The sequence below is a fragment of the Rhinolophus ferrumequinum genome, chromosome 13 (genome assembly GCF_004115265.2).
Source record: "Rhinolophus ferrumequinum isolate MPI-CBG mRhiFer1 chromosome 13, mRhiFer1_v1.p, whole genome shotgun sequence".
NCBI lineage: Eukaryota > Metazoa > Chordata > Mammalia > Chiroptera > Rhinolophidae > Rhinolophus > Rhinolophus ferrumequinum.
In genome coordinates, this window is record NC_046296.1 from 21,269,267 (window position 1) to 21,286,182 (window position 16,916).

Sequence of the window (16,916 nt, forward strand, 5' to 3'; positions counted from 1 at the left end):
TGCTGATTCAGCTTAGGGAATACTCAGCTCTCATTCCTTTCCCTCTCCTCAACTTTATTGAGGTGTAGCCCTACCAGTGGTACTGGATACTTGGGTAGAATTATACTCTTACTCCCAGGTTGGGTGGGATCCTCTGCTCTTTAGATCTACTTCCCTTCCTTGTTTGGCATAAATCTCTTAGAATCTTGTGACATCTTGGTTTCTCTTGGTTCCTTGTATTGGCTCCTGAGTAAGTAAGCACTTTCCTAATTAAGCTTCTGATATTTTTCCCTAGGCTTCTAACTTTTCTGTCCTGACCCAGAAGCCTCCAAGACTGTGGTTATTGGAAGACCTACCTTTCTTCCTAACCCATATTTCTCTGTTCTCTTTTGGTTGGTACTGATTTATTATCAATTTAATTGATGAGCTTATACTCATTTGGTATCTAGGCTGTTAACACTTGGTCTCTGTGTCAGTGAAGCTTAGTTTCTTTATGTTTGTTTGGTGCCTGAGTCAAGTCTGATCTCATCTGTGCCCACGGGTGCTTAGGAATAGGCCATCCTTGGAGCTTTCCTATGTCGCTACTTCTGACTGAGAGCCAGGAACTGACTGCACAGTCCTGTGTCTCTTCCTGGTTCCCACCCCTGCATCCATTGGAGGCCCTCACTGAGTTCCTTCGCCTCCCCTGAGGAATGTCTTGATCTCTCACGCCTCCCATGGAGCAGAGTGGAAAGACGGCATGGACATCGATCCCTGGGCAGGTTTCTCTGCCGTGACGAGAACAGTTTCCCATAGAGCCAGGACTAGAGGAAGACACTTCAAGTGCAGAATTTAAAGGGGCACCCAAAACCTCAGAAATCAACATACATAATATTTTAATGCAGTATTTATAAATAAAAATTAATGCAAGAAATGGTGATGAACAAAATACGAGAAATTAAAACAAAGACAGGATCAGCTTAACGGTGCTGTGCCAGTCATACTGCAGCCTGAGTCAAAAGGAAAGACCCTTACTACGGACTTTGTCATTTTGTGCTCATGGCAAGTGCCTCACTCTGCTCACCCCCGCTCGTCCTGACCCTGGTTTTACACCAAAGGCAGAGCGAGTTCCCCCCTCGAGTAACTGAGTGCACTGCCGCTGGTTGTATGCTCCTGGTCCGTTTGGAGACTTACCTTCTTGGTAGGCCTCTCCAGGTGTGTCCGTCGCTGAGTTCTTTTTACAGTTGATATGAAAGACTTCGCCCTGTCCGTTTCCTCCCATCAGAGGGCCAAATCCTCTTCTCTATGATTACTTTCTGGTAACTCCAGGTAAAAACCCTCTCCACGCCATCCCCAGATAAAGAGTGCGCTGAGGATGAGGGATCTTGTGTCCTACTCCCTGCCCCTGACCTGGGAGCCCGAGAAAGGTTACCGTGCAGACTGGCTTCCCTGTCAAGGACCTTGTCACGGTCCTTTCCCCAATAGATTTTGGACCATTTTCTTCCTTAGATCTTTGTGTACTAATGCAGGTTCTGTTTTGCTGTAAATCTAGTCCGTCACTTAAAAGTTCTCATTCTTTCGTTGCAGTTGTTAGTGCTCTGTTTTAACACACTATTATGGATACTTTTTGTTAAAAGAGCCTATAATGGTTGAAATTGTTAGAACTTCGATTGTATCAGAGCTCGTGTAGTTTGTAAACATATAATATTATTGGAAAATATCTTAGGGTCATCGGGTGCCAGGAACAGAAGTTTAATTCAAATTAGAGTAAGTGAAAAATAGAATTTATTGGATAAGTACAGGGGACCGTTTCAGAACCCAACAGCGGGATGAGAAGCTGGATTTTGTGAGTGTCAGAAAGTTATCAGGTGGCTCTTCTCACGGCCCATCTCCCCTTGGAGACGCATAGTCTTTGACTGCAGCTTCTTCTTCCAGTGTCTGTTCCATTTGCTTGCCTTTTTTGGAGAACACCCTTCTCTGCTTATTTGTGAGCATGCACGTGACTGACAGGAGCCACCAGTCTAGTCTATATGGTTGCACAGCACCATCTGATTACAGTTCCTGATGTTGTCACTCGGATTCTCAGTGGAGAACGTTTGCCAGCTGCCCACTCCTGGTCCAGTTAGTGGTTAGGAGAAGGGGGTCACTTGATACAACATTTCTAACAATTATTTCAGCATGGGGTGGAGGGTATGGTAAGCTAGACCAATGTGTGCCCTACAGTGAATAAAAATAAAGTAAAATCTTTGTCCTCTGAGAAAATATAGTCCTAGTGAGAAAGACTGATATGCAGACGAGAGAGATATAATCAGGGTAAGACAGGAATACGGAGATGGGCATTCTGTTAGATGAAAGTTCACACAGGAGTCCTGGTGTGAGCCTGGACTTCACAGTTACAAGTTTACTAATTAAAGAGAAGACAGACACTCCAGATAGAGAATACAAGCAACAACACCGAGTGCAGGAGCCCAGTTCATTGTGGGCCTTGTACGCCACAGGAAGGTGCGGATTTTATCTTGTAGATGGTTAAGAGCTAGAGAAGAATTATAAGCAGGGAAACGACATTATTACATATGCTATTAACTTATGAAACATCTATTAATCATCTGCCATGTACCAGGTACTATGCTAGCCATGAGGATTCAGAGAGAAATAAGAAGCACTTCTTGCCGTTTAAATTTTCCTTGATGACTCATTTTTCAAGTGCCCCCACCTAGAGAACAATGTAAAATGTTGTCTTTTTGGTTTCACAGTATTCAAAGTCCTTAAACTGGTATTTAATGATAACATTAGAGTATCCTAAAGTATATATAGTATACTTCATGTAAAAAATACTTTATAAAGTATGATATAATATAAAGTATGACGATAACATAACAAATATTATTTCTACCAGGGCAGAAAAGAGTGGCCCCTTCTTTGCCTTAGCCTGTCTGGTGGAGAGATTAGCGTATCATAGGTCCTCATGATACATTGTGCTAAGTGCAACAATAGAGGTACCAGCCCTACGTGGACTGGAATATGAAAGCCTGGGGGTCATTGTCAGGGAAAGGGAAGACTTCACCGAAGAGGTGTTATTTTAACCATCTTGAACTCCTTTTATCAAGCAGAAGATTGGGACAGGATATTCCACCCAGAGGGAATAGCATGTGTAAGTGTCCTGGGAATAAAGCAGCAAAAAAGTTCAAGTTCTGAAACCTTGGTGGTAGGGGAGGAGAGAGCATTGGGAGATGGATTTGGGCCAGAACCAGGCAATATTGTTGATGGGAGTATAAAATAATACAGCCACTTTGAAGAAAGGTCTGGCAGTTTCTTGTAAAATTAAATATACACCTACCTAGTAGCCCAGCACTTATATATATTCTTGGGTATTAGGTATTTACCCAAGAGAAATAAAAACATGACGCAAGACTTGTACAAGAATGCATATAGAGCTTTCTTCATAATAGCTCCAAGTTTGAAATAACCCAAATGTCTGTCTTTAAGAGAAAGGATAAACAGGTTTATTCAAATAATGACATACTAGTCAGCAATAAAAGTAATAAACTGCCCTGTACACTTAACAGTATAAACTATTATCATAAGTAAAAGACCCTTACACAAAAAAGCATGTATCGTATGATTCCTTTTATATGAAGTTCTCAAGCTGGCAAAACTAGTAGTTGATGAAAAACATCAACACAGTGATTGTCTATAGGCGGCTATGAGGGTGGGATTGTCTGGAAAGGAGCACGTGGGAACTTTGAATGTGATGGAAAGGCTTTATATCTTTATAGGGTTTGGATTACATGAGTATGCATTTATCAGAACTCATCCAGTAATACACTTAAGATTTATACATTTCACTATAAGTAGATTTTACTTCTCCCCTACCCCCCAAAGAACCATGAACTCCGAACACTAGTTAAAGACAAAGCATGCAGAAGTATTTAGGGTAGAGTGCACCGAGTGAGGTCTGTAACTTCCTTGGAAATGCATCAAAAATAGGATGAGTTGATGTTTGCATAGATGGATGATAAATATGTGATAAAACAAATTTGGCAAATATTAACAATTGTAAACTCTAGCTGGGGGGTATATGGATGTTTGCAGTATGATCTTTTCAACTTTACTGTGTTTGAAATTTTTCATAACAAAGTGGGGAAAAGTATAAAGGTTCTTATGTGCTGTGGCGTTAAGGAATTTGGTCTTTATTCTGGCTTTAGGGGACTAAGGAAAGCTTTTAGGAGGAGATATTAAATACGAATTTTAGAAGAGAAAGTGATCCAAGGTGCAGAAAGTTAGGACTCAATTTTAGTCCATCTGGTAAGAAGAGGAGAGTGTAAAGGAGCGTCAGGGATGGAGTAGAGGGGATGGACTCTGGACAGTTGCAGGGATGGACTTGCAAAGGCTCGGTGAAATCAGCTTGAGTGATGGCCGGAGCGGGGACAGGGAGGCGACTGACCTCGTGCCACAAGTCCTGGGTGAGGGGCCACCACCTAAGGGCGACGGCTGGTACAGTCAGGTATCCTGAACCTCAGAGGAAAGGCCTTCGTGTAGCATGAAGGTAAATTGGAATGCTCTGGAATTAATAGTTGGGAGCTGAGAAAATTTCATCCTTTTTCCAGGATGAGAACTCATCTCCTCTCACAACTAGGAGGGTTGAGGCAGGTTAGGATGACCTGGAAAAAGCAGTTGTGTCCGGAGACCAGTTCTAATGAAACCTAAACAGTTGAAAACTTTTATACTGTGTATTTTTGAAGTCATTGCATACCGGTATCTTAGTAAAACAGAAAACACAGCTTTCAGCCTGGCTGCTAAGCTCAAATCACCACCCTAGTAAACGCTCTTTCTGGAAGAGCTAGTGAACCTGATCTTACTACAAAAGCAGAAAACGAACTAAGCTTTTGAAGCATGAAGTTAAAGTGGACTGCTCTGGAATGAACATTTGGGAGCTGAGAGAATATCAGCCACACTTTGGCTTTTTTAAAAGCCCAGTTCTCCTTAGGAGAATTTGGACAAGGAACACACATCAAGTCTTGGTGGGAAGGATTCGAGCCAGAGCGCGGGTGTCTGGTGGGGGGCAGACAAATCTGGGCATGGATACCGGGGCCTCTGGCTGACCGCAGCTGCTCTATTTGTGTGCACACCACTTATTAGAAGAATGTTGGCAACAGTGTCTTAGGGGCTGAGACAATCACGCCCAAGAGGCTCTCCACTCCTTCAGGTGAGGGATGATGCCGGGTTGTGCATGGGCGTTTGATTTCTTTCCCTTCTCAACTGAAGAGTGTTTTCACTTCCAGCTCAAGTGTTGTTTTTGAAAGAAGGGATCGTACATAGGACAAGTGTCACTCTGTGACAGCACAGAGATTTCTGTAAAGCTCTCCATAAAGCTGCACCATGAGCATATTGCCCCAGGCTACTGTCCAGTAAGCTCTCATGCAGCTCTCAGTTATGCCAGGCTGAGTGCTCAGGGTTTTTCTCTGGAAGGCTTGATGACCTTATCACCAAGGTCCCTTCTCTCAAAATGTGTCCCAAACTAGATTCTAACCTCCTGAAAGGCTGGGACTGGGGTGTGTGTGTGTTTTCTTTTTAAAGTTAGCTTATTGGGGTGACAATGGTTAGTAAAGTTACATAGGTTTCAGGTGTACAATTCTGTAATACATCATCTATATATCACCATCCAGAGTCAGTTCTCCTTCCATGACCATATATTTGATCCCCTTTACCTTCATCTACCACCCTCCTCCCCTCTTACCTTCTGGTAACCACTAAACTATTGTCTGTGTCTATGAGTTTTTCTTTCTCATTTGTTTGTCTTGTTCTTTTGTTGTCTTCAGTTTTATATACCACTTATCAGTGAAATTATATGGTTCTCAACTTTTTCTGTCTGACTTATTTCACTTAGCATTATAATCTCAAGATCCATCCATGTGGTCGCAAAAGGCACTATTTCATCTTTTCTTACCGCAGAATAGTATTCCATTTTGTATATACCACATCTTCTTTTTCCAATCATCTATCAAAGAACTCTTTAGTTGTTTCGATGTCTTGGCCACCGTAAATAAAGCTGCAATGAACATCAGAGCACATATCCATAAACATTTATCTTTACGGATAAACGGTTTCAGATTTTTTGGGTAGATAACCCAGGAGAGAGGATTGCTGGGTCATATGGTACTTCTATTCTTCATTTTTTGAGGAACCTCCACACTGCCTTCCATAGCAGCTGTACCAGTCTGCATTCCCACCAACAGTGTATGAGGGTTCCTTTTTCTCCACAACCTCTCCAACACTTGTTATTATTTGTCTTATTGATGATAGCCATTCTAACTGGGGTGAAGTGATACCTCATTGTGGTTTTTATTTGCATTTCTCTGATGATTAGTGACTCTTTGGAGAAATGTCTGTTCGGGTCCTCTGCCCATTTTTTAATTGGATTTGTTGTTGTTGAGTTGTATGAGTTCCGTATATATTTTGGATATTAGCCCCTTATCAGAGGCATTGTTTGTAAAAATCTTCTCCCATTCAGTTGGTTGCCTCTTTATTTTGTCGATGGTTTCTTTTGCTGTGCGGAAGCTTTTTAGTTGTGGGTTTTTTGGTTTAGTTTTGTTTTTGGATTTTTTTTTTTTTTGGTACTTTTTTACAGTACGGAGCAAACCCATTGTGTAACAAACACTTGAGTACCTTTTCTGTAGTTGGCACTGTGCTGCGTGACAGGCCACAGTGAGTCAGTCATTGTCCTTGCCCTTGTGCAGTTTACAGGGTTCAGGGAAAGACAGCATCAAATCAGGAATTATCCACCTGAGTAATTATACTCCAGATATGCCTTGAAAGAAACATAGAGGGTGGTGTGTATAACAAGGGACATAACCTCATCAGAAAAAGAGGGTGGGGGCTGGGGGCAGTCAGGGAAGGTTCGTCAAAGGAAGTAACATTCAGCCTGAAACCTGAAGGAGTAGGAGATGGTCAGGCCAGGCGTGAGGTGAACAGGGCAAAGGGAGAAGCGTGCACAGAAATTCTGAGGCAGGGTGGAGTATAAGCAACGTTGAGGAAGAAAGAACAATTGTGGCTGGAACAGAGCGAGCAGTGAAAGGCTATGGTATTTGAATGATGCTGAAGAGAGATCATGTCCTATCACATAGGGTCTTGCAGGCCGTGGTCAGCAATTTGGTATTCTAGTCTAAGAGGCATGAGAAGCCGCTGAGGAGTTTCAAACAGGTGAGTGATACTCAATTTCTCTTTTTAAAAGATCACCCTAGTAATACAGAGAATAGAAAACGGCTTAGTCTGACATGGGGAAGCTGCTCAGTGGCTTTCAGTGAACAAAGAATATGGCCCTACTGATGTCTCTCACCAGTTTGCCATATAGTTAACCCCATGGAAACAGACATTTGCCAGCTAGTTAACCCCATGGTAACAGTGCAGTGACGATGGGCCAGGTAGCTCTGGAAAAGGTCCTCTTTCCGTTGGTCTTAGCTGTTGACAGGCCAGGCCCAGAATGCTCTGAGTCTATGGGCAGTAATTTACCAGCCTCTGGTGTGTGAACCAAGTTGATTTCTTAAAACTCGAACCCTTTATTGTAGGCAAGCAGGTACCTTCCCTGGAAATGTCTTTTTTTTTTCCTGGAGATTTTTGCCAGACCCCTAAAGAGGGCCCCCTCAACTGGAGCTGCTCCCCAATTGTTGCCGTTTTTGGAAAGGAAGAACCAATTGCTAGCCATCACACGTTCAACCGGGGCTGTAGCCTTGATTGGGTTCCATTGATGTTTCTGTACCACTGCCAGGTTTGCCAGTCTCTGACTTGTGCCCACAGCTCCTGATGGGGAGAGAGGAAGTTGAATACCTCAAGTCTTCCCATCTGGGTGTGCTTTCTGCCTGGGAGAAGGACTGCTTTGCCATGTTCCCCAGAAGGAGCTGGCACATGGTGATTTTTAATTTGAGGCAAGTGAGGAGAGATTGACGTGAAAAAAACAAACCCCAAGTCCCCACTGAAATCAGTGTTGACAAAATGCTTCAAATTGACCTTTTCTCCTGTGAAATCTTTGCTTTGCTCCTTGCCATCTGTTGTAAAGTTTTGAAAATTTTTGTTCCTGCTGAAACTTTTGGCAAAATTGTCTTCGATCTGAATAAATTGTAGGTGGGTGTTTGCAAGCCTCTTGGACGTCACTCCCGATGGGAGCTCACAGACACTGCAGACTGTGTGGCCAAGTTCTCACTGTACAGAGGACTCTTCCACGTGGTCAGCTGAGAGGCAAAGCTTTGGTCAGCCTCCTCGCCTTCCCCTGTGTCTTTCTCTTACCTTCCTTGATGTTCCTGCACAGTGAGCTGCTGAAGGGAGGGGATGGCAACGAGGTAGGAATTGGCACGCCTGGATTCTAGCCCTGGCCCTGGCACCCAGGGGCAGTGTGAGGAAGCCACTTAGGCTGTCCTCTTTGCCTTCCTTTGCCAGCCAGTCAAGTGGAGATTGTAATACATGCTCTGCTTACTTCACAGGGTTCCCATAAAGATTGGACCAGGGCTGTCTCCTACAGTCCTAGCCTAGAAATAGGTTTTCATGAACTTTCACAGGGTTTAAGAGATTTTTTTTTTTAAAGTTTGTTGCCTGGATTTAAAAATCAAGAAATTTTACCTAAAACTCTAGCTTCTCTTGGAAATCAAAAAACTTGGCAACCTTCAGCCTACGTTCCTCCGTGGCAACAGTGACTGAGGTTGAGAAATGGCTCCCCACGAGCTGGGGCGCTCACTTTCACGTGTGCACTGCCCCACCGCTCCCTGTGAGTGATTTCCCCGGCAGTGAGTCTGTGTCATCAGATTCCCTGTGTATGTTTTGTTATACCTGGATGCTTTCTCTTCTTTAGGTGATCTATCTGGCCCCTCTAGGCATTTGGGTTTGTGCCCTTGATCTCAAGAAGATATTCCAGATTTAGAACCTTGTAAGTCAGGTATCATACAAATACAAAGGTTTTTTTGTTTGTTTGTTTTGTTTTTGTGGTGGAGACGAGGAGGGAACGAACACCTGTATTCAACACATAGCTCCTCTGTGCTAAGTGCTCTGCTCATCATGTAATCCTCCAAAAAGCTATGAGGTGGAGCTCCGCCGCCCTTGGCTGAGAGGACAGGCTGCAGGGAGATTGCGGCTTACCTGAGCCAGGGTTTGAACCTAACCGGTTGGACTCCAAAGGAATGGTATGTGGTCTCAAAGTAACATGGATGTGGTGGCACAGCCCCGCTTCCCAGAAGCTCTGTGCACATTTATATCTACAAGAGGCGTGCAGGTGAGGGCTGTTTGCATGACTTGCACTGGTGTAGGCCTGTTTTCTTTATAAAATACTTTTACATAGAGCTACAGAATATTCTTTGGGCACTTTTTTCTTCTCCTTTAAAGCCGAGTTGCCCCTCCTCCCCCCTTTTCCGAGCATCTTTTTCAGAATTAATATTAAACGGATAAAGGAAGCTGTGTGCAGAGTCCTCCCCTTAAACGGAGTCATTTTTTCCTCATGGGGTCACTGAAATACCTCCTGTAATGCTAGGGCTTCGAGGAACCCAGTTCTAAAACCACTAATTTAGTCTTAATTTCTGCAATTGAGGAAATGGAGGCCAAAGGGATCCAGTAACTTGACCGGTATTTTCCTTTCTTTTCCATCTTCCAGAAAAATTCTACTTGAACTGGATTCTCTGTCTGATTTTTTTTAGAAAAGCCTCAGAATGCAATTGTATTTTATGCTCATTTCTTCTTTGGTTAAACCTTATTTCATCTCAGACAAGCGGAAGCTATTCCTAAAAGAGTAGATGGGACTGATGTTAGCAAATGAAGTCTGCTTTAACCCGCAAGAAATAAGCAGGCAGCAGATTTTAGTGCCTACAATCTAGGCTTGATTTTAAAATATCCACCCAAACCTCTTTGGCAGCAAATCCAGAAGCCCTGCCTCAGCGCCACGATGGGCTTCTTTGTTGCATGGTCTAATCGTCCTCCTTTGTCTGTCCATCTGTCTCCCATCTCTGCATAGTCCTGCTCAGATCATCAGTTTGGTGTTTTTCTTCCTTCCCACTCACCTCCTCCATTCCTCACTTTCCTTGCCAAGTGGAAGGAAGTCATTGGTGTCCTGATTCATTCGGTGCAGTCTCGGGGGTCTGGTGCCATCTAGCATGATTCCGAGACCAGCCCAGGAGAGATACTACCCGTAGTTCTTCCAAAGCCCCGTTGCTGATGTTGAATGTCATGATCAGGCTCCTGAGAAGGTTTTGTTGAAAAAGTTTTAGTCATGATAATGATGTTGATAATCTCTCATTGACAGCAGAGGTGAAAGAGATTTTAGAGAGTATATAACTGTGTATTACAGATTCTCACTTGCCTTCTCCCAGGAGAAAAGTAGGCATTCTGTCATCTTTACTTGAGAGGTAGAACTTCAAGGTATCTCAGTAATTTCGTGAGTGACTCTTTGATCCTATGCTGATTGAAGCCTTTTATCGTGCCAGTGGTGGGAAGCAGCTAATGCTAGGAGTTTAAATGATGAAGGATCTATAGGGAAATGCAAATTAAAGCCACCATGAACTATCACTGCACACTCAACTACAATGGCTACAGTAAAAAGACCAACATACCGAGTATTGGTGAGGATGTGGAACAACCAGAACTGTCATACGTGGCTGTTGGGAGTGTGAAATGGTACAACCACTGTGGGAACTGCTTAGCAGTTTCTTATATGCCAAATACACCCTTAGTGATATGGCCCAGCAATTCCATTCCTAAGTATTTACCTGACAGAAATAAATACTTACGTCTACAAAAGAGGACTTCTATATGAACATTGTATTTATAATAATAGCCAAAAACTTGAAACAATTTAAATGTCCTTCAACGGGTAAATGGATAAACTAATTGTGGAAAATCTATACAATGGAATGCTAGTCTGCAATTTAAAAAAACCCAAACTACTAATACCTGTATCACTGAAGGTGAATCTTAGAAATGTGCTGAATGAAAGAAGCTTGATGCAGCAGTACATACTGTATGATTCCATTTATTCTAGAGCAAGCAAAATTAATCTATAGGATGGAAAGCAGGTCAGAAGTTACATGAGATGGTGTGAGAAGGAGTGGGAGGCGTGAGGAACTGTTTGCAGCGATGGATTGATGGTGGGGATGGTTACAAGAATGAAAAGGCACCAAACTGTACACTTAAAAGGATGCACTGTATTATATATAAAGTCAATTTTAAAAGATGAGGGACCTTGCTCTTTCACCGGGGACCCGCCAAGAAGGGTCGCATTTGCACTAAGACTGTGAAGAAGGCGGTCCGGGTCATCATCAAGATTTCACACCGACAAGCGCATGTGTGAGGAGATCACCATTATTCCCAGCAAGAAGCTCTGCAACAAGATACAGGCTGTGTCACACATCTGATGAAGTGGATTCAGAGCGGCCCCGCGAGAGCTATTTCTGTAAAGCTGCAGGAAGAGGAGAGAGAAAGGAGAGAAAATTCTGTTGCTGAGGTCTCAGCCCGGGATCAGGAGATCAGTGAGGTAGATCCGGACACTGAGGAAATGGTGAAGCTCTTAGCCTTCGGCAGTCTGTCCAACCTGCATGTCACTCAGTCTCCAGTTGGGATGAATTTCCAAACACCGTGTGGAGCTGTTTGAATCTTCCTGCTGTGCTGTAATAGTTTCAATAAACTATGGACAACCAAAAAAAAAAAAAAAAAAAGATGAGGGACCCGGTCTGAGCTCTACCACTAACTAGCTCTATGGGTTCTTGTGAACGGACCTTAATCTCTCTACATCTCTTTTCCTATTGGGAAAAGGGGACAGTAGGAAGCTCACCTACCTCATTCAGTTACTGTGGAACTATAAATGAAATCATTTATTTTGAAATGCCTTTAAAAAAGTATAAAGTCACGTACAAATGCTGGTTGGGAGTGGGAGGGGAATATTCCATAAACTCCTCTTCAGTGAAGAAAGGAAAGAACTGTGATAACTAATGTGTGAGTTTATATATACTATATATACCGGGGGTGCCAAAACAATGTGTACACGTGACTTGCATTCATCTTTTGTTATCAGTATGTATTGAGTATTACAATTTTTAATACATTTTTTCCCTTTCTTAAAATATGTATACATTTTTTGGGCACCCTCTCTGTGTGTGTATGTGTGTGTGTGTGTGTGTGTGTGTGTGTGTGTGTGTGTGTATGATTTTATTTGAAGTCATCTTTTAACTTTGTGTGACACTGGCTGTGTTGTATTGCTTCCCCTCTCTGGCCATCAATAAAATGACAGAGTTAGACTAGATCAGAGGTAGAAAGCTATAGGCTCAGAGACTCTCTAAAGCCTCTCAGGTGTGTTTTCTTTAGCCTCTGCAGTGGCAATCTGACTAGGTTTAATTTAAAAATGTGACTGGTTGCCAATGTTCAAATCTGGAGATTTCACCCAAAGTTTTGGGTTTCCAGTTTATCTTTAGAAATTAGCAGATCTGACAGAACTGGGCTCATATTCCTACAAAGCAACAATGATCTGGAGTTGTGTGGTAGCTGTTCTTTTATGTGGGCCATACGCTATAGTTTCCCACAGTCTTCACCATTCTCCGTAGCCTTTGTATTCTCTGTGGTAACTTGAAGAGGAAAGTTAATTGATTGTCAAGTGCCCATGATATGTTAGGCACTACTCTGGGGCATGACTGTACAGAGGGCCACCAAACAAACGAAATCTCTAAACTCACAGTAAGTGATAAGTACCCATCCACATCATCAAAAATTAGGAGGACAAAGTTAGACCAAGAGTACTATGTATTTTAGGGAAAGTGAAAGAAAACATGTTTCTTTGCGGAAGTAAAAAAAAAAACAAACCATTCCTACATATTTAATAGCCCAACAGTTACCTTGCCTATTTCACTTGCTTACCTCACGTATTGGATCAGATCCTTTTCCCTTTGTGATTCAATAAATCATGGATTGCCCAAAAAAGTGCATTCCAGTAAAATCATGGAGATTAGCTCAACGTTTCAAAAAATGACAGTAGGCAGAGAGACTGGCAAAGGTCTACAGAATGTTAGTTTTTCTTACCTATGTCCAAACCATCCCCAACTCAGCTTTAGATTTCTACGTTAAATCAAGCTCTCGGGATGTAACTCGATCGGAAATGAGGGTCTCTCTTGACAGTCTTACAGCTGCCTTCTTCTGTAATAGCGTGGACACTGTTTAGCTGTGGCTGAGAATCCTTTTACCCTGATCCACGTGGCGAACCTGTGCTGGAGAAGTTATCTTGAGTGGTTCTATTTCCCGTCTACCTTCTAACCTAGTAATTTACATCTCCATTTGGTCAACTCCGTAGTGATAGTGGGCAACTTTTTTTTTTTTTTTAATTGGGGAATAGTGGGGAACAGTGTGTTTTTCCAGGATCCATCAGCTCCAGGTCAAGTCGTCTTTTTTTTTTTTTCAATTTAGTTGTGGAGGGTGCAGCTCAGCTCCAAGTCAAGTCGTTGTTTTCAGTCTAGTTGTGGAGGGTGAAGTTCACTGGCCCATGTGGGAATTGAACCGGCAACCTGGATGTTATGAGCACTATGCTCTAACCAACTGAGCGAACCGGCCTCCCGTGGCCAACATTTTTAAATTGGCAAATTCTGTCAGGCTTTGATTTTGATCTCATCTTCAAGGAATACTGATTTAAATGCTCTTCACCTGCAAATAAGCCCTGTATGGGCATAGATGCTTAATAACATGGTTCTGTCTGCATTAAGCATCATGGTTCATTGCTTTGTCTTCAGATTTATGATGGTCGTAGACTTGGAGAATCCGGGCTGGCTCAAACAGTTGTGCTTGCCTAGATCATGCGGTAGGCATCATTTCTTCAGTTCTGGCTCAAAGGGTCATCTTGCTACCTGGTAAAGAAAACTACACTGCTCCCATCTGGTGGCAGTTATCTCAGATTGCTGCATCATCAACCTGCTTTGGAAAGCACAGCCTTATCCTTGAGCAGTGCCATGAATCACAGAACTGTAGGAAATAGCCATTCCCAACTTTCGTTCTCCCAGCTTTTGTTCTGAAACATTATCAGCACTGTCAGAGGCATTGCACAGTTTTCTCCAAGATAAATGAAGTGGAAAGAACATTTTTGGGGCCATCAGGAGAGTGACACTGTTCCAGGTTCTGCCCATAACTAGCCATGGACTCCTACGCCTCACTAGGTTCCTCCACCCATAAAGCAAAGTGCTTGGACTTACATGCTCTCTAGAAGCACTGTTGGTGCAAAGTCTGTAGTTCTGTGATTTTTAAAATTCAAAGGATCTATAAAATGAATACCCACTTGGACTGTTTACAAAACAGTTACAAACATACATAGAAATTTTATAATTTATACTATCATTTTCCCCAGTTCTACTTGAGTTAAAGACACATCATGAATTTAATAGCTTTTTGGGGAAAAAAGGGAAGACAAATAGTACTTCATTCAATGCATATATTTATTACAAGAGAATTTCAGATATCCTAAAAATTAAAATGTAAAAAATGTGCATCTTGGAATTTATTTTTTCTTCTTTTTGGTAATAAGACCTCTATTTGTGAATGCATGCTAGGGTTTAAAAATTTTTTTTTGGTAAATACTTAGAATTCTAGAATTACAGTGTACAGTTGAGCAGTGTAAGTGTACTTTAAAGTATTACAAGAAAATGGAAAATGTTATTGAAGTACAGAGATTAGAGAGATGACCATTGAAATGAAAGATTATATGGTACATTTTAGTGTTTATCTAAATACTGAAGAACAACAACATAGTGATTGGAAATATACAAACATGCAGTCTCTGATAAATTATTTTCAAAATACACAGTGGAACAGTTGAGTCCATTAAAAATTTTTTAATACAGGCTTATGTGTGTATTTTATGAAAACATGCAACAGTGCTTTATGATTAAAGCTCTCTTTGGTTGTAAGGAACAGAAACTTACTCAAACTGAATAATCGTTGTAAAGATACAGTAGGAAATGCCAGGAACATCAACAGACAGGTACGGAAGTGCCACTGGGTCTCAGAGGAACTAGAGGGGCCATCAGGACCCAAGTCGTAGCTCAGGCCTGAGGTCTCTATAATCACTGCATTGTTCTGTATCAATTTTGCATGTGGCTGCCAGCCCCAACACGGTGCCGTAACCTCAGCTCAAGCTCCCATACTGAAGGCTTCCCTCGGGGTTCACTTTCGTCCAGGTAGTGATCACCTTTGTGCAAAGAGTAACCCAGTAACTTGCTCTTTTTTTGCTATGCAGTGTCAATGCACAGGATAGTTCAAGCTAAATTATGAAGGAGGCAGATGGACTAAGTGTCCAGTATAACTGCTGCTTATCCCAAAATGTTCAATTTTGACAGCTTTGCAGCACCTTACCTATATCTGTAACCTGTATTAACCGTCACACCGAACACCTCATGCAAGGTTTAGGGAGTGAGGTCAAGGCTAGGGGTTCTAAGGATTTGGGGAACGCTAAGGTGTAACAAATTCAAAGCATTTAAGAATGCTCCAGCTAGTAGTTATTGCCTTAAAGGGAAAAATAACGCCTAGCCTCACAGGATGGTACTGTGTTTCCCCAAAAATAAGACCTAGCCGGACCATCAGCTCTAATGCGTCTTTTGGAGCAAAAATTAATATAAGACCCGGTATTATATTATATTATATTATAATTATATTATATTATATTAAACCCGGTCTTATATGACGACCGGGTTTAATATAATATAATATAATTATAATATAATATAATATAATACCTGGTTTTATATTAATTTTTGCTCCAAAAGACGCATTAGAGCTGATGGTCCGGCTAGGTCTTATTTTCGGGAAAACACGGTAGTTAGAATTAAACAAGAGCACAAAGTGCCTAGGACAGTGGTTGGAATGTAGTATTTTTTTTCTCATCTCTTTGTTCCTTTGTTTACTTGTAAGTTCTTTGGAAGATAATTACTGTTGTTCCTTTTTCCTGAGATAGGTGTTTAGGAGAAATTTCTCTGATTCTTGCCACCCAATCGCACCGAGCACACCTCTGAGTCCCGAGAATCTGAGAGCGCCTTCTAAGTCAGAGCAGCGCCAGGACTAGCTGCCGATGGCATCAGTGCCATCAACAGTAACCACAGCAACATGTAGCCACCATAGCCTCTGACTGACGTTTTGAAGATGCCTCAAAATAGCTTGTATGTTTGTTTTTCTCACAGGTGGATTTGCTATCGTGTTTCTGGTGAGGACAAGCAATGGAGTGAAATGTGCCTTGAAACGCATGTTTGTCAACAATGAGCATGATCTCCAGGTGTGCAAGAGAGAAATCCAGATAATGGTAAGGCTGCTCCTCAGTCTGGAGACTGCTTATTTACAATGGGCCAGGGGAGAGACTGTGCCCTCATAAGAAAACCAAAGGGGGCTTGTTCCCTCCCCTGAAATGGCAGGATGGCCTCTGCACAAGATGGGGTGAACATGGGGCGTAAGACTCTGCTTCTGCCTTGCTCCCTCTCGGAAGGAGGGTTGAGAAGAAGGAAGCATCTTGAAAGAACTGACCAATTTTTAGGTCAGAGAAATCGTTTGGGGCATTGGGAATAGTTTATTTCACAACTTGGTTCCCAGAATTAACTATGGAATTTGATCCAGAAACCCTAGGTTTCCCACGAGCCTCTTCTAGTGCTGTCTACCAATCCCAGTTTTCAACCCTCGAGCTCTTCAGCATTCTGTGAACATATCTTTCCACACGTTTTTATTTTGTTCATACAGTTTTTTTCCACCTGAAATGTTTCTTCCTTTTTTTTGGTCTAGAAACCTCTTAGTGATGTATACTCTGTGATTCCATTTATAAGAGTCCAACAACAAGCAAAAATAACTTTGATAATAGAAATCAGAAGTGTTTATCTGGGTGTGGGAAATTAAAAAGAAAGAGGCATGTGGGAAATTTCTGGGCCAGACAAACGTTCTGTTTTGTGTAGTGGTTACACAGAGCTACACAATTGTCAGAA

At 42.2% G+C, this 16,916-nt stretch overlaps 1 protein-coding gene and 1 pseudogene across 13 annotated transcripts in view; both read left to right on the forward strand.

The window, feature by feature from the left end:
* AAK1 (AP2 associated kinase 1) overlaps positions 1-16,916 on the forward strand; it is a 160,073-nt gene that overhangs the window by 58,045 nt on the left and 85,112 nt on the right. For all 13 annotated transcript variants that reach the window (XM_033124376.1, XM_033124381.1, XM_033124380.1 and 10 more), the window contains one exon: positions 16,131-16,249. In XM_033124376.1, the coding sequence (XP_032980267.1) occupies positions 16,131-16,249 (119 nt within the window). The remainder of the gene's footprint in view (positions 1-16,130; positions 16,250-16,916) is intronic.
* Positions 4,334-11,578, forward strand: LOC117033274 (40S ribosomal protein S17-like; annotated as a pseudogene).